We start from the raw sequence: 23,962 nt of genomic DNA on the forward strand, positions 1-23,962 counted from the left end.
GCCATTATTTATTACCCAGAGTACAGAATAATATTGCACTCCAATCACATTTTATATTATATCTATTAGCATTAATGAAACTTTATGGGGTATTTTTATTTACTGACAAAGCTTCGTGTGGTTTAGCACAGGACACAGTGCAGCTACAGAGCTGTCTGTTGGCTTGCGTCTTTAGCTATTGCCTCGCCACTGATATCCAATCCCAAATGTGCTGCACATGCGTTAACTTTACTCTCACATTATCTTGCAACCGTACTTATCATCATCATCATCAGCAGCAGCAGCAGCAATACCACAACCTTCATTGCCAACACAATTATCATTGTTACCATCATCACTAACTTGACCATCTTCACTATGATCTTCTCGTCATTAGCACCACCACCACCAACATGATCACATAAGAGCATCCCAATATCCATCACTTTCATCATCATCACCACTATTACAACGTCCAACATCTTTAATCATCACTACCAGTGTCATCACAAGCATCAATTGCCGATCATCGTTTTAATCTCAACCAACACCACTGCCATCATCGTTACCAATGTCACCAGCCACTGTGATCTCCATCATCCTCACCATCACTGTCATAAATTACCCATCATCATCATCAGCACCATCACAACAACCTTCACCACCGCCATAATCACCACCATCATCATCACAGCTCACGCTCTCCCCTGCTCTCTCCCCGCCGTGGCGGCACCACCTACTTACAGGTGTGGACCTCCGTGCGTCTGCGACGACGCCAACGCTGCTGCTGCTGCTGCTGCTGGTGTCGTGCACAAGCGGAGCAGCTGACGTGACAGCACCAGTGGAAGGTGCAGTTGCACCTGCCCTTCGCAGCGCGACCACCACCACCACCATCATCGCCGTCCCTAGTCAAGCTGTCGTCATCATCATCATCGTCCACGTCATCGTCCACGTCGTCCACGTGGTGCTGGTGGAGCAGCACCGTGTTGTATCCCCGACCGCAGCACAAAATCTCGCAGCCCCCGGCTCCGGGCCGAGGCTGGCACCGGCGCCCCATCGTGCCCACCACGCCGGCACGCGCGTCCTCCTCGCAGAAGTCGGGGGACTTCTCCAGGAAGACCAGCTCCTCCCTGATGGGCTTGCGGGGCTTCCAGCTGGTGGTGGGTGGGTGGTGGCAATAGTGACGGTGTTGGTGGGAGTGTAGATAGTGGTCGTGGTGGTGATGACGATGTTGGTGGTGGTGAAAATAGTGGTGTTGGTTGGAGTGGAGATGGTGGTCGTGGTGGTGACGATGTTGGTGGTGGTGAAAATAGTGGTGTTGGTGGGAGTGGAGATAGTGGTTGTGGTGGTGATGATGTTGGTGGTGGTGAAAATAGTGGTGTTGGTGGGAGTGGAGATGGTGGTCGTGGTGGTGATGATGTTGGTGGTGGTGAAAATAGTGGTGTTGGTGGGAGTGGAGATAGTGGTCATGGTGGTGATGATGTTGGTGGTGGTGAAAATAGTGGTGTTGGTGGGAGTGGAGATAGTGGTTGTGGTGGTGACGATGTTGGTGGTGGTGAAAATAGTGGTGTTGGTGGGAGTGGAGATGGTGGTCGTGGTGGTGACGATGTTGGTGGTGGTGAAAATAGTGGTGTTGGTGGGAGTGGAGATGGTGGTCGTGGTGGTGACGATGTTGGTGGTGGTGAAAATAGTGGTGTTGGTGGGAGTGGAGATGGTGGTCGTGGTGGTGACGGTGGTGGTGGTGGTGGTGAAAATAGTGGTGTTGGTGGGAGTGGAGATGGTGGTTGTGGTGGTGACGATGTTGGTGGTGGTGAAAATAGTGGTGTTGGTGGGAGTGGAGATGGTGGTTGTGGTGGTGATGATGTTGGTGGTGGTGAAAATAGTGGTGTTGGTGGGAGTGGAGATAGTGGTTGTGGTGGTGATGATGTTGGTGGTGGTGAAAATAGTGGTGTTGGTGGGAGTGGAGATGGTGGTAGTGGTAGTGGTGAAAATAGTGGTGTTGGTGGGAGTGGAGATGGTGGTAGTGGTGGTGGTGGTGGTGGTGGTGGTGAAAATAGTGGTGTTGGTGGGAGTGGAGATGGTGGTAGTGGTGGTGGTGGTGGTGAAAATAGTGGTGTTGGTGGGAGTGGAGATGGTGGTAGTGGTGGTGGTGAAAATAGTGGTGTTGGTGGGAGTGGAGATGGTGGTAGTGGTGGTGGTGAAAATAGTGGTGTTGGTGGGAGTGGAGATGGTGGTAGTGGTGGTGGTGAAAATAGTGGTGTTGGTGGGAGTGGAGATAGTGGTCGTGGTGGTGAATATTGTGGTGGTGGTGGTGATGATGGCGGTGATAGCGGTGGTGGAAATAGCAATGATGATGGTAATGACAATGGTGGTGGCGGTAGCAGTGGTAGAAATAGTGATGATGGTAATGACGATGGTGGTGGCGGTAGCAGTGGTAGAAATAGTGATGATGGTAATGACGATGGTGGTGGCGGTAGCAGTGGTAGAAATAGTGATGATGGTAATGACGATGGTGGTGGTACTGAATAGTGATGAGGATGTTGGTGTTGGACATAGTGATGATGAAATGGTGGTGGATTTTATGAGTTGATAGGTCTCCTCAGGCTGATAACCAGTGACTAGCATAGAGACTTATAGACTTAAGAGACCCAAAGTTCCAAATACACCTAATTGTGATGAAACCGGGTTCTCCGATGTAGAGAGTTCATTGCAGTGTTCTTTACTAATTTTTTACTTTCGCCGATAAGACATCATCAGTGTAAGCGCCGCCACATATTTGAGACCATTGGGGGTTTCACAGCAGCACGATCATGATGATGTTTGGGGGGGAGGGGGGTCACTTGTTGTGTGTTATTGGGGGGCCGCATGTCAGGACCCGCACTTAAGGGCCATCAGGGGGGACCGCCAGTGGCCCACGGGCCTTGCAATGAAGAACGCCGCATTTATGGTGTGACAGAGAGACAATGACAGACCGTGTTGTGATTAAGCCGGGTTCTCGAATGTTCTGAAATGGTGATCTCAGCGCCACTCAAAATCTACCCTGCCAAGGAGCCGCACCATCCTCTAGCGGTTGCGTGAGCTGAGTTCTTGCGCGTCTGCGCTTTCTCTAACACGATCCCACCTACACCATTGGAACCTCATTTGCCAGTAAAAAATATGATAATTGTTTTTTTTTTACCCTTCTATCTGGCAACAAAAACTTGTAAAAAAGGTGTCAGTTTTATTGCCAGATAGAAGGGTAAACAAACAATTATCATATTTTTTACTGGCAAATGAGGTTCCAATGGTGTAAATGCTTAACCCGAGCTCTCATACTCTGATGGTGCATTGTCTTTGAGTTGTGCGCCTTTTGGCATCATCTGGTCCAACCCATGTGAGACTAGGCTCTAAGGAAAGCTGTCTCGGGTGTGGACCAATCAACTTCAAGGACAGTGCATACATTTCGATTTTGTCAAAGCGCTCTTCTTCCCCCTCCAACCCAGCTTAAATATACGCTCCAAGCTTGGTGGCGTTTCATTCTTCACCTGAGGACGGCTGCTTGCGTTGTGGCCGAAACGTCGTGAGAATTATTTAATTATGTTTTATTTTTATTATTTTATTACTTCCCTTCTACGTGACTTTACCGAAAGAAACAAGAAGTGCATACATTATCAGAGTTCTGTTTTTTGTTTGCATTCCGACCGCAGGTATTGTGGTCAATGCAAACATGACTCCTTGTAACAAGTATAACCCGTAAAAACAAAGTTTTTAACTATAAATCCTTTATATGCGTGGCGGCTAGAGTCCTCTCGTCCTCTGGCTTGAGATGGCTGCCACCTATGGGTCAGATGATTGCATTGCACCATTAAGCAATTGGTGATTAAATATAATATTTTTGTCCTAAAAGTGTAAAATTTTGGAGAAAAAATGTTCACGAACATTAATTGTCACGCACAACGAGTCTGTGTGCAAAATGTCAGCTCGATTGGATCACGGGAAGTGGGTTAAAAAACGACCCAAAGATTTGCACGGTCGTAAGCAAGCAAGCGAACTTAATATAAAGGATTTAAAAAAAGGCGTCAGTTTTGTTGCCAGATAGAAGGGTAAAAATCCAATTATCACGACCCCACCTTTTCGCATCTCCGCTGCTGCTGCTGTCAGGCCGCTTGAGGTGGAGGAACACGGGACGGCGGTGCCGGGTGGCCAGCACGGCCTCCACAGCCCGCGCCGTCTTGAACTTGGCCTTGAGTCGCAGGGCGACCTCTCGGAGCGGCGGCAGGAGGGCCCAGCAGGTGCGGGCCGAGCACGAGCCCGAGATGCCGTGGCAGCGACAGTGCAGGGTGATCGCCCTGCGCAAGGCCTGCGCGCGCAGGAGATGAACGAGGATGCGACGAATGAGCCGATGCTCGCGTAGTGGTGATAATTACTCGCTGTTTCGCAAGCTGTGAGAGAGCGGATCGTAAACAAGGTTTTCCCGCTCAATCAAACGGTCAGGGTCAAATGGGGTGAGGTAGGATCCAAACGCCAGATTGGGAAGGACCAATCGGAGGGTTCCACAAGGTGGCCGGGGATTGGACAACCCGGCCACGAACAGGTATAAAAGCCGGAGCGCTGAGAGCTATTGGCCAGTTCTGCTACACAAAGACCCAAGTCGGCCGAAGACATCTAGGACCCTGGACCAAGCCCTCCAGCCCTTATCAGGGTTAGGGCTCAGTGTCACCAGTGGTCGGGGGGAGATCCCCTAGGTCCAGCCAGAGGACGCTGGGAGAGCAGGGAGATTAGATAGCCTGCAGGGTCCGGAGGCTTGTACCTTCTGAGGGTAACGGGTGAGGGGACCATATACCCCCCCTTTGTGTGATAGGGACTGTGTATTAAGACGATAAACAGTGTGTGCCATAGAGAAGTTTATAAGTCCGTCATTTACAACACTACACTCGCATTCTCTCTGTGCTGTTCGCCTTTTCGCGATGTTCTCTGGCGTGACACTGGTGGTGAGACGGGGCCATCAAGGAGGCTGTCACTGGCGTAGGCCAATGCGTTTCAAAGACGATGCTGATATTGTCCGAGCGTGTTTGCGTGCATGTATTTGCCACGGGCACACGTGCGGCTAATGCAGACTTGATGCCTCGCAAAATGTATCGATTTGGTGTTTGAACATCTTAACGGCTGTTTTATTGCCACAAAGCGTAAAACGTATTCTTATTTTTCACACTTTGATGGTGGGAAAAGGGTCCCCGTATACAAAATCTAAATATGTATTGGAGGAATCTTATTAGCTATACGGCTCTGTTTCACCGATGTCAAGAACGTTACAATAGCGAAAAATACAAAAATATGATGAGAGTGCAAAGTATAGGAAAGGTAAACAAATCACTTGAAATATAAATGCTGATAAAACTAAACTAGTTTTAACTTCAAATAATCGTCACTGGGTGTTGGCCGTGAGCGGGAATCGAACTCAGGTCGCAGTGCGCTAACTACGACACAACCTCTCCCTACACACACAAAGATCCCCCGTATTGCCTGGACAGACTGTTGGGGCAAATGCTGTGAGCGAGCACCTCACACACGCAGCAGCAGCAGCGGCAGCAGCGGCAGCAGCGGCAGCAGCGGCAGCAGCGGCAGCAGCGGCAGCAGCGGCAGCAGCGGCAGCAGCGGCAGCAGCGGCAGCAGCGGCAGCAGCGGCAGCAGCGGCAGCAGCGGCAGCAGCGGCAGCAGCGGCAGCAGCGGCAGCAGCGGCAGCAGCGGCAGCAGCGGCAGCAGCGGCAGCAGCGGCAGCAGCGGCAGCAGCGGCAGCAGCGGCAGCAGCGGCAGCAGCGGCAGCAGCGGCAGCAGCGGCAGCAGCGGCAGCAGCGGCAGCAGCGGCAGCAGCGGCAGCAGCGGCAGCAGCGGCAGCAGCGGCAGCAGCGGCAGCAGCGGCAGCAGCGGCAGCAGCGGCAGCAGCGGCAGCAGCGGCAGCAGCGGCAGCAGCGGCAGCAGCGGCAGCAGCGGCAGCAGCGGCAGCAGCGGCAGCAGCGGCAGCAGCGGCAGCAGCGGCAGCAGCGGCAGCAGCGGCAGCAGCGGCAGCAGCGGCAGCAGCGGCAGCAGCGGCAGCAGCGGCAGCAGCGGCAGCAGCGGCAGCAGCGGCAGCAGCGGCAGCAGCGGCAGCAGCGGGAGCAGCGGCAGCAGCGGCAGCAGCGGGAGCAGCGGGAGCAGCGGGAGCAGCGGGAGCAGCGGGAGCAGCGGGAGCAGCGGCAGCAGCGGCAGCAGGGGCAGCAGGGGCAGCAGGGGCAGCAGGGGCAGGAGCAGCAGGAGCAGCAGCAGCAGCAGGAGCAGCAGCAGCAGCAGGAGCAGCAGCAGCAGCAGCAGCAGGAGCAGCAGCAGCAGGAGCAGCAGCAGCAGCAGGAGCAGCAGCAGCAGCAGGAGCAGCAGCAGCAGCAGGAGCAGCAGCAGCAGCAGGAGGAGCAGCAGCAGCAGCAGCAGGAGGAGCAGCAGCAGCAGCAGCAGCAGGAGCAGCAGCAGCAGCAGGAGCAGCAGCAGCAGCAGCAGCAGGAGCAGCAGGAGCAGCAGCAGCAGCAGGAGCAGCAGCAGGAGCAGCAGGAGCAGCAGCAGCAGCAGCAGCAGCAGGAGCAGGAGCAGCAGCAGCAGCAGCAGGAGCAGCAGCAGCAGCAGCAGCAGGAGCAGCAGCAGCAGCAGCAGCAGGAGCAGCAGCAGCAGCAGCAGCAGCAGCAGCAGGAGCAGCAGCAGCAGCAGGAGCAGCAGCAGCAGGAGCAGCAGCAGCAGCAGCAGCAGCAGGAGCAGGAGCAGCAGCAGCAGCAGCAGCAGCAGCAGCAGGAGCAGCAGCAGCAGCAGCAGCAGCAGGAGCAGCAGCAGCAGCAGCAGCAGCAGGAGCAGCAGCAGCAGCAGCAGCAGGAGCAGCAGCAGCAGCAGCAGCAGGAGCAGCAGCAGCAGCAGGAGCAGCAGCAGGAGCAGCAGCAGCAGGAGTAGCAGCAGCAGCAGCAGCAGGAGTAGCAGCAGCAGCAGCAGCAACCTCGACTGCGAAACCTTGGAGAGGACCCTACTACTCTTAGGTTTTTTCGGTAAAGTCACGAAGGGGAAAAATTCAGAATTAAAATAATGAAATAATATAAATAATGATATAAATACAAATTATAAATCACGACGTTTCGGAGGCAACACAAGTCTCCGTCAGCAGGTGGGACCGTCACAGCTAGATTTACTGTAACCATTGAGGCAAAAATCTTTTGTCGTAATTTTTGTTATTACTTTAGAATAAATACATGTTAATTTTCATTCATATGTTGTTTTTTCTGACTTTATGTGAACGAAAAGACACACATCCGCCCGTTTTCTCATTGAAAATAGGTACATTTTAAAATATCAATGTCCTGGTCACAAAATAAAAGTTTATGGGGAATAGCCATTTTCTGTACTTTTGAGGCATAAGCAATTAGGAAATAACACTTACTACCCAGGAACAATATTTGTTTGTTACACTGATATCGGCCGTTTTATAGGATTCGGGGGGGGGGGGGGTGCGTCAGGCGTACGTACGCGGGGGGGGGGGGGAAGTCCGCGTGCGTACAGGGAGGGGGGGAGGGGTCAAGTTTTGACAGATTTTTTGCGTGCCTACTAAATGGATGGCCCCAAATGTGATTTGTTTGCAAATGTGAACTTTGATCCTTACCCCTGCAGCATCGATAGTTCAACGTTAATGTGACATTTTATTGAGGGATTACTGTGCAGTGTTATCTTGGTGTCGTCTGAGACTATTTTTGCTGTCTTTCCCAAGCTTCATAAATCGTACTTATACATCTTCTTGGTTCTTTCGGTAAAGTCACGTAGAAGGGAAGTAATAAAATAATAAAAATTATGTTTTATTTTTATTATTTTTTTATTATTTTATTACTTCCCTTCTACGTGACTTTACCGAAAGAACCAAGAAGATGAATCCCTGCAGTCACGAAAGCTTTAAATCGAAACGTACTTATACAATTATTTAATTCATTTTTTTATTTATATTCCGTGAATTTTCTCATCGTTTTCTCTAGTTTGCACTTCTATCGTTTTTTACACGCCTTTTAACAGGACCCTGCGGGGTGGGCTGGTAGGAACGAATAACCAAATAATATAAACATAATGTATTATTACACTTGTTAAGCCAGGAAAGCCCCACTGAGTCAAAAGGTTTTTGTAGGGTCCTGCCAAGTGTTTGCAGTAGGGGTCGATGTTGATACACGGACGGACGGACGGACGATATAATCTATTGGTGGTCTGGTCCACTTCGTTCCTACCAGTATTAGCTCACTCTGTCTGTTGTTGTTACACGCCTTTTATTAGCTCACTCTGTCTGTTGTTGTATCCTCAAATCGTGTAACTCAATTTTAACCCACTTTCCAATATGGTATCGACTGCTAACTTGGTATACTTATGTCATACTGATGACAATACTATATTCTATAATTAATTTTTTTTTTACAATATCTTTTTAAACATTATTTTGTATATGTTATGTTTCGGCTTGGGTCTAATTGTCCACGCTCAACTGACGTTGGCTGTAAATCACCACGGAGCCCGTTAAGGGAGGGGAGGGGAGGGGAGGGGAGGGGAGGGGAGGGGAGGGGAGGGGAGGGGAGGGGAGGGGAGGGGAGGGGCTCGCACCTCGCGCCCCGCCCCGTGGTTGTGCAGGTTCATGAGCGCGCGCGCCTCGTGCGCCGCCTCTCCCGCGTCCACGAACTCTCGCGAGAACTCCACGCCGTGCTCCACGTCCGCCGAGCAGCCGCCCCACCGCCACGACCCTTCGTCCTTCCAGAGCCCGCCCCCCACGCCGTTAGCTCCGCCCACCGCCCCCTGACCCCTCCCCGCCGTTCCGCTGACCCCGCCCTTCGTGCCGTAGGCACCGCCCATTGGCTCGTGGGTTCCGCCCCACGCTCTGTGAGCCCCGCCCACCGCCGTGTTGCTCCGGTAAGCTCCGCCTACTGTCGCGTAATCCCCGCCCACGATCCTGTTAGCCCCGCCCACGATCCTGTTAGCCCCGCCCACGGCCCCGTTAGCCCCGCCGTGTCCGTGCGGCGTGGCCAGCCCCTCTTTGGTGGCGTCGCAGCCGCAGCCGCCGAGGCTCCCGCGGCTGCAGGCCGCCGTCACGGCGTGGGCGACGGCGGCGGCCGTGAGGGCGTGTAGGAAGGCGGCCTCGCGGCACCCTATGGGAGGGGGGGGGGAGACATCATCGTCGTCATCATCGATTCGAGGAAAAGAGTCGAGGAAAAGAGTCGCGCCTTTCCCGTTCGTCAAGACCTCGACGCAGTGCCGGATTAAGCTGGTGCGGGGCCTGTAGTGTTATGTTGTAAAGGGGCCCTAAATGAAACAACTCAAATCTTACAACACACATTTTTAACTTGCATAGTAAAGTAATTGCATGTTTTCATTTGCAACACAGCCAGATAATACGACAAATCGCTAACCTTAAACACGCCGTCGTCCATAAAAGTTGAAGGCAGTCTAGTACTATAGTAATAGAGCAAGTGCAGAATCTCTGAAACGGAATTGACAGCTTTAAAGCATTTAGCGCGGGGCCCTTGAAAGTGCGGGGCCCGTAGCATGTGCTTGAAGTCACGCCGCGCAAGCCCCTCTTGGACCCAACCGCTGAACCTTCAACAATGCTAGTTCAAGGGTTGAGAGCTGAACGGAGTTCAAAAGAACTCACAAACACCTTGCGAAAGACCCAACGCAGTAGATCCCTGGGTTTGATCTTTCACGAAGCTCATGGTCCACGCTAAACCGCATCCGCGCAAACCATGGCAGATGCGATTACCCGATGCATAAATGGGAAATTAAAAACTCCCCAACGGTCATCCAGAATGGACCGTACAACGTATGACGACGCAATGCCCGATCCACAAATACGAAGGAGACATCACAGCGATACACTCCGCTGCTCCTGACGAAAGAAGATCACAATCGTCCTCATCAATTGAACATCATCGTAATGTTCATGTTATAGCAATAAATCATGGGCATCTATTTGCTGGCAAGAGAATGACGGAAGTCGTGGGGCAGAGTCCCATCGAGACCCCACAGCAGCCAAAAGAGCATGGATATCCATCCGGAAGGTTTATAAAAGCGACCCTAGGAAGACGAAGCAACGCGACGACACGCTGTTGCAGAGCGGCACCAATCCTGGGACACGGCAGGGCACCGGACAACAACTCAAGACGTGGCGGCTTCAGCGACGAGGAAACCAGGAGATTCACTATTTTGCGGCGCAGTACGACATGGCTGAGCTAGTTTCAGGAAACAAGAGCCTCATTGAGAATGGCAAAGCCGGCGGTACACTGTATTGACATTCACACCGAGAAGATCACGCACTTTGGACCAGTAACAAATCTGGTGGCAGGTGCGCGTCAGGACACTCATACAGCCAGGGAAGGATGCATCAGAGACGGAGAGCCTTGGGCCTACATTACTACGACGCCACCTCTTAAAATCGTACGAGCGCCTCATTCCAAACCGCCTATCGCCATTTGATGAGCAGCATCTGATCTTGGAGCAAGCTGAATGCTCCTTCCGTCCACAAAATCCGGCACTACTCAAGTGCTGCACGTCACTAAACTCACCAGAGTCAGCTTTGACAAGGGTCTAGCAACAGGCGATGGTGTTTTGCCGACCTGACAGCGGCGTACGACACAGCGAACTTCCGGAAGCTCCTCACTTAACCCTTTCCCGTTCCGACGACGTACATGTACGTCATCACTTTTTATTCCAATACCGCTGCGATAATGAACGTGTACATCATCAACACGAAACCGGAAGAAAAACTTAAATAAAACTACGTTATCGGTACAGAGGCTCCCACAAGACCATGCGGGAGGGCATGTGGCACAGTTTGGCGCCAGCTATCATAGAGTGCAGTCGTTACACTACAGTTCTCTGCGGTGAGTACAGTGTCTTTTATAACAATGGCGCTATGCCTCTGTAATAAACCTCTTTAAGACGGCTTGTGGAATCGGTCCTTTTATTTCACTTCCACAGTTTACAAACACTCCCCGTTGCTGGCAGGCAGACAGCCACAAGAGACGCACCGCCCACGTGGCACCCGGAGCCACGCACGCGCGTGGCCCCTCGCTCCCTTCGTTCCGTGTCTGCTCCCGTGTCTCCCGTCTCTCCCCTCTTTAACGCCTGGGTCACGTGGTACCCTTAAGCCAATCCTGAATAGCCTGCGCCGAACATTCCAGATTCCCCCCATCAACTCCCGGGACCACGCCTCTGACTTGGCTTCCCATTAGCTGAGGCCAAGACCGGCAGAACCAATCACCCTAGCTGACATGCCGTGATCACGCCGAGGCCATGCTCCCAGGCTCTCCCCCCATTGGCTATAAAGCGGGACCGGCAGAGCCGATCACCACGTGAGCCGGACATAGGCTCTTATTACACCTCTGCAGATAAAATTTACGTTGAGCCGCTTGCGCGTTCCGAGATTTAGAGGTGAATGGGACACCCACCCTGCAACTTGCAGACATCTCGGAACTGGAAAGGGTTAATATCTACAGCTTGACACACGACCGCCACCATGGTACGACCGACACAGTCTCTAGCACGGCCAACGATTCTACGTCGAACTATGCAGGAAGCGGAGCCGCTGGCGACTACAGTACAACGACCTCCCACACCCAATGGGGGAGCGGACTTGTGCCAACAGTCTCCAACGTGAGAAGAGGTTTTCCCCTTTTATCTGGCAACAAAACAGTTGTGTTAAGATATTAAAACACCAAACTGAAACCTTTTGCAAGGAATCATGTCTGCATTAACCACAATGCTTGTGGTCAGGACACTAGACACCCGCGACACTGTCACGCCGTGGAGATCGAGAGAGACAGGGAGATACACAGACACGGAGATACGATCACGACAGATGGAGGACACTCGACCCCCCCAAGTCGCTAAACCATAGCTGTAAGAAACCTAAAGTCATGGAAATGCTTTCTAGCCGCAACGGAACTGCTTACAAATTGTTGGCGGCTTTACGCCTGGAAATGTGTCGAACACGGCTGGACGCAATAACTAATCACATCACAACGCACTTCGATGTTGACGAACGCCTCGCCGTTGTAAGTGCATGTTGCATTATCCGGGACAGGCAGACTTCGCTTAGCGCTCAAGATGCGTTCCTGGAGAAGTGAGCGCTAAACGAAACGGCGTTAAAAGGGGCCATAATCATTGTACATATGGGAATGCGTTCCCGACAGTGTTATTTCTTTCGTGTGCGCAATATACGAGGGCTTCATATGGGCATCGCTAAACCGCGCTCCCAATCCGGGTCCTTCTCAGAGAAGAGCTCCAGGTCCTCCGTGGTCTTAGTGATGCCCTCAATCTACATTTCTGTGGTGAGGTTTCTTGTAGGTGGAGCCTGAGACTCTGTCCTGGTCTCGTGATTTATCACCTGGCTAAACAAATCGATTGTTTTAACAACATTTGATCGTGACTTCAAAATGTGATCATTCGAATCGCCGGGGGTGAGGTCTGGTTGGCTGGGAGTGTAAGTCGCTCTCATTGGCTGAGCGAATGATGGGGGCCGGAGTTGCTGCGTGTTTTCACTCGTAAGTGCTTTGTAGAGATGTTTTGATTTAAAAAAAAAATTGGTAAAAATGTTCTCCAGGACAAAGAGCGCTATAACGAATCAGCGTTCTACGAGGTCACGCTAAGCTCGGTCTGCGTGTGTATATCAATCATCAGCCTTATCCATAGCAGACGCACTAACAATTAGCGATCATCATTAGCACAGCAGTAGCACCACCACCAATATCAGGACGATCGCCTCCAAACCACCACCTCCATCACGACTACCACCACCACATGTCCTAAGGGGCCATCCATAAATGACGTCACGCGATTTTGGATGATTTTTTTACCCCCCCCCCCACCCCCCTTCGTCACACGGCGGCACAAAAAGTCAGACCCCCCCTCAAATATGACGTCACAAAGCTCTGCCCCCCCCCCCCCAAGAAAAAACATGCTTCAAACTATTGTCATTGTAGTGCGTATTTAATGTGGCGCTGCACTCTGATGTTGTAGGAGAAAACATGTATCAAAAAGTGTATTTAATTAAGTAGAACGTGTTGTCTATATTTATTTAAAGTTGCGCATTTGATGTGACGTCACATTTCTCAACCCCAACCCACATCGTCACACATCGTCACAAATGTCTGACCACCCCCCCCCCCCAGGTGCGTGACGTCATTGATGGACGGCCCTTAACACCAGCACCGTCATCATAAACACACCACCACGTGTCCCATCACCACCAGTGTCATGTCCTCTGAGCCACGTGGTGGACACTGGTGGTGGAGACGTCCATCCCAACATTTAAACCATCACCACGTGTCCCATCATCAGCAGCATCATCACCAGCACCACCACCACGTGTCCCATCATCGCCAACCATCAACCACGTGTCACACTACCACATGCCCCAAATATTCCATCACCACCACATGTCCCATCACCACCATCACCACCACATGCCCCAAATATCCCATCACCACCACATGTCCCATCACCACCACGTGCCCCAAATATCCCATCATCACCACGTGTCCCATCATCATCAGCACCACCTCCAACCACCAAATGTCCCATCACCACCACATGCCCCAAATATCCCATCACCACCACGTGTCCCATCATCATCATCAACACCACCTCCAACCACCACATGTCCCATCACCACCATCACCGCCACGTGCCCCACATGTCCTACGTGTCGCACCGACGGGCATCCTCCTGCCCATCATCCCCGCGGCCCCGCCGATGCCCGTGCAGTTCCAGCGCTGCTCGCGGAAGAGGCGCGAGCACTCGGCGGCGGCCGCCTCGACCCCGAGGCCCGCGGCCACCACGGCGCGGGGCCGGCGCGCGCACGCGGCCCTCTGGCGCGGGGAGAGGCCCGCCAGGCGCACGCAGATGGCGCTCGCGCCCAGCGCAGCGGTGCCGGGTACGGCCCTGCAGGGCAGCGTGGGTGGGGTGGGTGGGATGGGAGCGGGGGGGAGCGGGGAGGGGGAGCGGGGCGGGGGAGATGGGAAGCGGGGGGGGGAGATGGGAAGCGGGGGGGGGGAGATGGGGAGCGGGGGGGGGGGGAGATGGGGAGCGGGGGGGGATGGGAGAGGGGAAAAGGAGGGAATGAAACAAGATTAGAAACCGGGCATGGCCCTAAAGGGCAGCACGGCGTGGTAGGTGCGCGGGGGGGGGGGTGATAATGATGAGGTGGTCGCCAGAGAGGGGAGGAGAGTGGAAACGAGAAGGGAAGAAGGATACAAGACAAGGGTTGAGCGATAAGAGAATAGTTGGGGGGGAGATAATATACCGGGTAGGCCCATGAAGGGCAGCAGTGGAGTGGTGTGAAAAGGAAGATGGTGGGGGGGGGGGGGTAGCGGTGGAGGGGGTAGCGGTGGAGGAATGGTGAGCAAGGGAAACGGCGCAGGATCACTCAGGCAGCAATCTTGTATGCAAGGGTTGGTGGGTCGAGCAGTGACGGGCGCGATAACAGACGACGACACGAGGATGATAGCATGAGGTGGAGGAGGCTGTACGACACATTTTACTCTGACCCAAAAATCAATTATGACTCGTAGTTGATTACCCAGGAAAGTCCAAGCGACTCTTCATCCCGAGTATCCTCCTATGGTTGTTTACACGAGGGAGGAAACCAGAGCACCCAGAGAAACCGCTACGCGTGCGAGGGGACAACGCTCAATCTCCCTACTGATGGAAACAGGTGGAGATGATATGCTTAGGTTTTTTTCGGTAAAGTCACGTAGGTAAAAGATTTAAATTAATAAAAGTAAAATAAAATAAAAAATCACGACGTTTCGGAGGCAACACAAGCTTCCGTCTTCAGGTGGAACCGTCACAGTACGATAGCTGTATATTACTTGATACAGCTATCGTGCTGTGACGGTTCCACCTGAAGACGGAAGCTTGTGTTGCCTCCGAAACGTCGTGATTTTTTTTATAAATTTTAATTTTTTTACCTACGTGACTTTACAGAAAAACCCTAAGAATATGAATCCTTGCAGTCACGAAAGCTTCAAATCTAGGTGGAGATGAGTCGACACTTTTCTGTACTGCCTTCTTCCTGGCGAGCCAGGAGTATCATGGGCACCTCATTGATACCCACGGGAAATGAGTTGCAACAGGAGGTTAAATTTCGATTTAAAGCTTTCGTGACTGCAGGGATTCATCTTCTTGGTTCTTTCGGTAAAGTCACGTAGAAGAGAAATAATAAAATTATAAAAATAAAACATAATAAAATAATTATCGTGAGAATTATTTTATTATGTTTTATTTTTATTATTTTTACCGAAAGAACCAAGAAGGAGGTTAGTTCACACTTGCCGTAGAGCCTTTTGGCAAACCACGGTAATATGGTTCCTCGATGCCCGCCCATGGGAAGGGAGTTTCGCAAAAGATCTCTGCGGTGATCCACCAATTCTCGCTGCTGCCCCCACGGTGCTGGATTGTCACAGCCAGTCACGTGCAGCAGCTTAGCCACGATTAGAAAAGAACAGATCATAAGCCAAAAACGGAACAAGACCTGGGTAGTGCGTTAAGAAGCGTGGGGGTGTGCACGGGTGAGATGTTAACTACCTCGCCTGATATGCAGGAGATCGTGGGTTCGATCCCGACCCTGACGCCTGATGCTGTATATTTGGAGTTTGCGTGTCTCTCTCTCATCATCATCACGGTGGCTAGGAGATGTTAACTACCTCGCCTGGTATGCAGGGAGGTCGTGGGTTCGATCCCGACCCTGACGCCTGCTGCTGTATATTTTGAGTTTGCGTGTCTCTCTCTCATCATCATCACGGTAGCTAGGAGATGTTAACTACCTCGCCTGGTGTACAAGAGGTCGTGGGTTCGATCCCGACCCTGACGCCTGCTACTGCTGTATATTTGGAGTTTGCGTGTCTTTCTCTCTCCCCGTAGTCGCGTTGATTTTTCTCCGGGTCCTCCGGGTTTCCCCCTCCACATTTAGAGTCGATGACACACGTTCATAGAGTGTTTGGCTGCTGCTGTACATTTCAACGTGATGAGCAACTTCGTCGGGCTATCACTTGTGGCCAGATCGCTTCTGAAAACGAGCTCGGTGGGCTTTACCTGGATAAATTAGAAAATAAATTGTACAAAAAAATGTAACGTCCTCAGATTTAAGCGACTTTACGACGGAATTGCAGCCAAAGTTTGCATTTAATGCAGAGAACACGCCCGGATAGGACCTCGTTTGCAGGCTACATCGGATGGATTGCTACCAACGCAGGCACCGTGCGAGATCGACTGCAGCGCTGGGAGGCATTCAATCCAGCAGTGGATGAATAATGCCCTGTGCATGCATTTCTCATGTACGTACATGTGAAAGGATATACACGTGTGTGTGTGTGGGCGCGCGCGTGCGCATGTGTTCCACTCACCCCTGCCGCTCGTATATGCACGTCACCACCAGCAAGAGACGGAGCCAATTTCTAGGAACCTCCCAACCCATCCTAACATGTCCTCACCCTACACGGCACTCCGAAGCACCGGCGACGACTGCGGATATCATGGGCCGCCCCGTTCACACACACACACAGGTCTCCAACCCTGCCTAACGAGCCCGTGTGTGTGTGCGCGTGTGTGTGTGCGTGAAGGTGTGTGTGTGTGCGAGAGAGTATGGGTGTGTTTTTACTTTGTGTGTGTACGTGTGTGTGTGTGCAGGTGTGTGTGCGAGAGAGTGGGTGTGTTTTTACTTTGTGTGTGTACGTGTGTATGTGTGTGTACAGGTGTGTGTGAGAGAGAGAGTGTGTGTGTTTTTACTTTGTGTGTGTGTACGTGTGTGTGCGTGTGTGTGTGAGAAAGTGGGTGTGTTTTTACTTTGTGTGTGTACGTGTGTGTGTGTGCGTGCAGGTGTGTGTGTGTGCGAGAGAGTGGGTGTGTTTTTACTTTGTGTGTGTGTGTACGTGTGTGTGCGTGAGAGGGTGTGTTCATACTCGTGTGTGTGTGTGTACGCGCGTGTATGAGGATCGGTCGTGTAGCGTGTGCAGTGCCGGCCTTTATAGGTGCTCGCTAGCAGCACTTGCTCCTACAGTCTGTAAAGGCTACACGGGGGATCTTTGTCTTTGTACGCGCGTGTATCTGAGATACACGGGGAGCGGTGGTGTAGCGGTTAGGGCGCTGCGCTACGAACCCGGCGACCCGAGTTCGATTCCTGCTCACGGTCAACAACATTGGCGATTATCTGAACCGGTCCCGGGCCCTCCCCGAGGTCAACTCAGCCTCAAATGAATTCCTGGTGCGGGGAGTAAGCATCGCCGCTAGGGAGACAAAGGCGGCCGGGCGTGGTGCTGCCCACCCACCCACTCGTGTGCCGATCTTCATAAGTTCTCACAGCACTTGCCCCAACAGTCTGTTCAGGCTACACGGGGGATCTTTGTCTTTTGTATCTGAGAGAACGTGGGGAGCGGTGACGCAGTGGTTAGCGCAACCGCGCTACGAACCAGGTGAATGGAGTTCGATTCCCGCTCACGGCCAACATCAGTGACAGAACCGGTGCTCCTGGGTCCTCCCACAAGGTCCACTCGGCCTTAAATAATTACCTGGTGCGCGGTGTATAAAACATCAGCACTGGAGAGACAAAGGCGGCCGGGCGTGGTATTTAATTATTGTTCACCCACCCCTCGTGTGGCGTGTTAGCCTCCTAAAGGTGTTCGCTCGTCTCACTTTCCCAAACACCACGTGTGGGCTATACGGGGGACATTTGTCTTTTGTTGTGTGAGTGTATTGATACGGGTTCGTGTTTGGACGTGTATGAAATGTAGCTGGAAGGTTTGCCGTCGTGCGCGTTACATGCCTACCCACACACATAAACACACAGCCCCCCCCCTCTCTCCCCTTATAGCCTTATAATGGACTGTCGGGGCAAGTGCTGCAAACAAGCACAGGCGAAGGCCGGAACGCCACGTGGCCGTAGCCATTAACAGGACGCCTTCGTCTCCGGCTACTCATTTTATTTTTTAAGGCTGAGTTGACCTAGGGGAGGACAAGGAACGGTTCAAATGTTTGCCACCGTTATTTGGTTGTGAGCGGGAATTGAACTCTGGAACCGCTGGGTTAGAGGCCGTCCATAAATGACGTCACACGATTTTGGACTATTTTTGACCCCCCCTCCCTCGTCACACGACGTCACAAAAAGTCAGACCCCCCCTCAAATAAGACGCCACAAAGCTTTGCCCTCCATCCCCCCAAAAAAATAAAACATGCTTCAAATCGCTTTAAACTATTGTCATTGTAGTGCGTATTTAATGTGGCGCTGCACTCTGATGTTGTAGAAGAAAACATTTATTAAAAAGTCTATTTAATTAAGTAGAACGTGTTGTCTATATTTATTTAAAATTGCGCATTTTGATGTGACGTCACATTTCTCACCCCCCCCCCCCTCCTCGTCACACATCGTCACAAATATCTGACCCCCCCCCCAGGTGCGTGACGTCATTTATGGACGGCCCCAAATAGTAGCGCAGTGCGCTAACCGCTACGCTCCAGCTCCCCAAACACACACAAGCTCGAGGAATACATCATCCCACTGTTGGTCATATGCCAGACCGCTGACGAGGCTGTTAGGACTTATAACCGTGATACTTTGAACAAAAACGCAAATAACTTCACTGTACACGCGTGCACATAGCCATAGAGAGTAAGTATTTTAACAGACTGTTGGGGCAAGCGCTGTTGGCGAGCATCTATGAAGGCCGGCACGGCACACGAGGGGGTGGATGGCCAACAGCACGCCCGGCCGCCTTTGTCTCCCCGGTGCGGATGTTTACACAGCGCTACAGGTACTCATTCAAGGATGAGTTGATCAAAGGGAGACCCAGGGCCGGTTCAGATATCGTTCGCTCCCGATGACAGGAAGCGAACTCAGATCTGCGGGTTCGTAGCGCGGTACGGTGACCACTGTGCCACCTCTGCCCGCACACAAACACAAGCGCACAGACACACACACACACAGACACGCACACAGACACACACAGACACACAGACACACACGCACACAGACACACACACACACAGACACACACACAAACACACAGACACACACACAGACACACACACAAACACAAGCACACAGACACACACACACACAGACACACACACAGACAAACACACATAGACACACACACACAAACACACACACAAACACACACACACAGACACACACACAAACACACAGACACACACACAGACACACACACACAAACACACACACACAGACACACACACACAGACACAGACATAAACACACACACACAAACACACACAGACACACACACAGACACACACAGACACACACACAGACACACACACAGACACACACAGACAACTAAAGATCCCCCGTGTAGCCTTAACAGACTGTAGGGGCAGGTGCTGTTAGCGAGCACCTATGAAGGCCGGAACGGTACACGAGGGGGTGGGTGGCCAGCACCACGCCCGACCGCATTTGTCTCCCTAGTAGCAATGTTTACACACCGCACCAGGTGCTCATTTGAGGCTGAGTCGACCTAGGGGAGAGCCCAGGTCCGGTTCAGATATTTGTCAATGAGTTTGACCCAAAAGCGGAAATCCAACAGGGTTGCCACTGCGCCACCGCTCCCAGTCACAAGGAGAAAGATCCCCCGTATAGCCTTAACAGACTGGTTGGGCAAGTGCTGTTAGCGCCTATGAAGGCCGGCTCGGCACAGGAAGTGGTGGATGTCCAGCACCACGCTCGGCCGCCTTTGTCTCCCTCGTGCTGATGTTTACACACCGCACTAGGTACTCATTTGCGGCTGAGTAAACCTAGGGGGAGGCCCAGGACTGGTTAATAATCGCCACTGGTGTTGTCCGTGAGCGGGAATCGAACTCTGATTGCTGGGTGCGTGGCGCAGTGCGCTAATCACTGCACCACCGCTCCCCCAGTCCCAAACACACACAAACACACGCACAAAAACACACACACACAAACACAACAACAACCGCCATTCGCCACTAAGTAGCGGTGACCTCACCACGACGCTTGTGCCAGGCCATGAGCACCTTGAGGCCACGTGAAGTGTCGAACGCCCGCTGGCAGGAGGTCACGGGGCAGACCCAGGTGCCCCGGGTCGACTGAGATGACCGAGATGACTGGCTGATGCACCACCTGTGCCCCCTACTGTGCCAACTTGCTGTGCTTTAGCCACCCGGCGCTCCGCTCGTTGTTGTGAGCGTCGCTCCTTTGCTCTCCGTTGTTGTTGGAGGGCGACTGCCTCCAACTGCCCAGTAGCGTCCTTCACGAGCCTCCTCCACAGAGGCCGCTCTTGACACCGCTGGTACCAGTCATCGGCAAGTCCACTCAGCTCCACGTCCTCCTGTACCACATCACTCCATCTCTTCTCTAGCCCGTGCCGCGCCTGGTTAGCCCCCTCGATCCGGCCGAACAAAAGCTGTTTAGGCATGCGGTGGCTGGGGCATGCGGTGGCTGGGCATGCGGGCTACGTGACCCAGCCAACGCAGCCTTGCCTGCCGGAGGAGCTCTCCGATGGGACTTTGCCCAGATCTTTCAAGGATTTGTGAGCTCCTCACACAATCCAGCCTGGTTAAACCCAGGATGGATCGTTGGCAGGCCAGCCTAAATGTTTCTAACCGGCGAAGATGCTCCATTAGGGGGGTCCACGTTTCGCAAGCATAGAGAAGGGAGGGAATGACCGTGGCCGAGAATACCTGAAGCTTCGTGCGGAGCGACAGACCAGGTAGCTTCCACACAGCGTTACGCAACCGTTGAAAATATATTGCCGCTCGACTGATTCGGAGTGAGACCTCTGCTGTTAAACTGGAACCGGTCATAATCACACTGCCCAGGTATGGAAAACTCTCCACTCTCTCCACTACTGCCCCATCACCGATTGGGAGTTGTGGGGGTAGAGTGTCCGATGGTGCAAAATACCCAGGCACACAATCACACGCACGCACACACAAACACACGCACACAAACACACACACAGTAGCAGCCGCAAAAGTTTCAGCAACAGCATTGTGCAGCACTCTAATCATCTTCATCAGCAGCAGCCAAACCATTATCAGTTTCAACATTAGCAGCAACACCACCACCATCACCATGATCAGCAGTAGAACCACCATCATCATCAGCAGGAGCATTAACAGTAGCAGTATCATCAGCATCGTGTTCATAATCTGCAATAGGAACACCATCAGCAGCAGCAGCAACAGAAGTGTGCACAGTAAACAATGTCATCATGATAATCAGCAACAGCGGAAAACCATCATCATCATCACCACCAGCAGCAGCAGCAGTGACATCATCATCAGTATCAAAACCATCGCTCCTTTTCAATTGCAAAACCATCATCATCGATAGCAAACCCATCATGCTGTAAACACGCAATCAGCTTGTCGCTTACTGATGCAGTTAGGAATTTATTGCATGTGCAGTAACATCATCTACTACAACAGATAAGAACGTTTAATATTACAACCAACGATAACATCATTACCATCATCAGCAGCATCATCATCATCAGCATTACCGATGTCATGAATGACGTGCAGGAGGAGAGCTCTACAAGTCTAGTAAAGATGACCCGGGACGACTCAAACCATAAGTATCAAGTCGACTTGCTATTGGGGACTTGGACAAGAGAGATCCGGCCACATAGATCGGTATTGCTCAACACTGGGAGACACCAAACCAGAGCAAACACATGTTTTACTGGTAGGAACCACCTGGTTCCACCAGCCCACAGGGGATTATTGTGTCCGTCCGTCCGTCATGCAGGGAGGGGTTGGGTGGGGAGGGAGGGGCTGGGTGGGGAGGGGAGGGTGGGGAGGGGCTGGGTGGGGAGGGGCTGGCTGGGGAGGGGACGGGTGGGGCTGGGTGGGGAGGGGCTGGGTGGGGAGGGTGGGGCTGGGTGGGAGGGGTGGGGCTGGGTGGGGAGGGGCTGGTCACCCGTGGTGCCCTAATAAAACTCAACGTTTAACCTACTCACGCCGGCTTGTGCCCGCCCTCACAGTCGGCCATATTTGCGGAATACACCACGCCGCCGTTGACCCTGGCCATTGACCGAGCAACCCAACGTTCCTACCAGCTCCCTCCGCAGGACAATGTGTTATTTGCAAACGTGTGCTGCTAAATTAAACGCACCCGAGGGCAATACGCTTATTGGAAAGCGTTCGACAAGACATGCGTGTGCATGTTTTTTCTTTCTTCTCGCCCACTTGTTTATAAAGTGAATAGGCAGTCGACTGGGCGGCCCCATGCACATCGGTCGTCGAGGGAGGAACGCCGCACATTGTCCGTCCAAAGAGTGGCCGTGAGAATGATCCAGCAGCCTCCCAAAGGGGGTCGTGAGTTGGATTTCCTTGCCAATTGTTGACCCAGCCTCACCATTAACATCACCATCATCCTCTTAGGTTTTTTTCGGTAAAGTCACGTAGGTAAAAAAAGAAAATTAAAATTAATAATAATAAAATAATAATAAAAGTATTAATAGAAATTAAATGTATTGTTATTTTATTTCTATTATCGCTTTTATTATTTTTTTATAAAATAAAAATTAATAAAAGTAATAATAAAAGTATTAATAGAAATAACATAAATACAATGTATTATTATTTTATTTATATTATTACTTTTATTAATTTTTATTTAATTTTTTTACCTACGTGACTTTACCGAAAAAAACCTAAGAGTATGAATCCTTGCAGTCACGAAAGCTTCAAATCTAGAATCACCATCATCATCGTCACATCTACGTGGTCGATACATTGAGTACCGTCTCTGCCGTCATGCATGGGACCGTTGGACCAACGTTGGCTTGCTTACAGGGTGGTAAACAGGGTTGGGGTAGTTGCTAACGCTAAAGCCCAAACCCCTAAATCATAACTCAAATTTTTGTTTGTGTTTTACCGGAATCGTAACGCCAACATGACACCCGCCCCTCAACGCTCACCTTGCACCCGACGACCGGCACTGCACGTTCATCGTGACGCTCACCCTGACCCATGCGGAACAAGATCGCTCTCACGAGTCGCCCACCTTACACACCATCACCCTGCGACTGCTTTGCCCACATCATGGGTGAGTAGCTGCGCAAGCAAAACGTCTATTTAAAACCATCGCTTCGGGATGTCAACAACCATCATTTGCAACAACAAAAAATTGTCGTGTCCGCAACGATTTAGAGTCTCTGTCTCGACCCTGAGCAGCAAACATTGCCCCGCAGCTCGCAACCAGTCGCAATCCATTTAGTTGCGCGTCACGCAAAAGCCACGAAACTCCTCGCAACCAGTTGCGATTCGTTCAGTCGCGCGCGACACAAAGTTGACGCAACCGCGCTCGCAACCAGTTGCGAGTCGTGCAATTGCGCGCAACGCACAGTTGACGCAACTGGTTTGCTCGGGTGTCGATCCGGCTGAACGTTGAGCTTCAACCCTGACCCCGACTCGAACCCAGGGCCGCACGCCTGCGTCGTGCTGCTCTCTGTACATCTGCACGCAGCAGCGCGTTCCTGACGCAGGCCGAATGGGCGTGGGACGACGGCCTCGGCAAGGTAAGGTAATTGTACCCTTTATTACCGGGTAAAAGGGTAAAGGTAAAGGGTAAAGGTGTCGACATGTAAAGGGTAGGGTAAAAGGTAGGCTCGTTGCTTTTTACCTTTTACCTTACCTGCTAAAGGGTAAAAGGTAGGGTAGAGTGATTGTATTGTGGTAAGGTAAAAGGTAGGGTAAAGGTAGGCTCGTTGTTTTTACACTTTTACCTTGCCTTGCCGAGGCCTACGTGGGACTACGGTGCGATTATTTTATTTCATATGGCGACGATGATGATGGTGATGATGGTGAGCGGATAATGGTGAGTGCCGATTAGGTGAGTACGGACCGCGTGTTGAGTCGTGCTGTGAGCGGTGTTGGTGAGGGGTGTTGGTGAGAACAGCGGTGAGTTGTGTCAGTCAACACTGTGCGAGTAATATTGGTG

General features: G+C 52.0%; 1 protein-coding gene across 1 annotated transcript; it reads right to left on the bottom strand.

Moving 5' to 3' along the window:
• Positions 1-430: 430 nt before the first annotated feature.
• On the bottom strand, positions 431-22,972 carry LOC144732761 (protein Wnt-7b-like). Its single transcript, XM_078614338.1, has 6 exons — positions 22,941-22,972; positions 13,700-13,929; positions 9,009-9,137; positions 8,599-8,744; positions 4,119-4,318; positions 431-1,133 (listed from the first exon to the last, which is right to left on the bottom strand). The coding sequence occupies exons 1-6, from the start codon at positions 22,970-22,972 to the stop codon at positions 716-718; spliced, it is 1,155 nt and encodes a 384-aa protein (XP_078470464.1). The 3' UTR covers positions 431-715.
• Positions 22,973-23,962: the final 990 nt, after the last annotated feature.

This window comes from Lampetra planeri, chromosome 44, assembly GCF_965212315.1.
Source record: "Lampetra planeri chromosome 44, kcLamPlan1.2.h2, whole genome shotgun sequence".
NCBI lineage: Eukaryota > Metazoa > Chordata > Hyperoartia > Petromyzontiformes > Petromyzontidae > Lampetra > Lampetra planeri.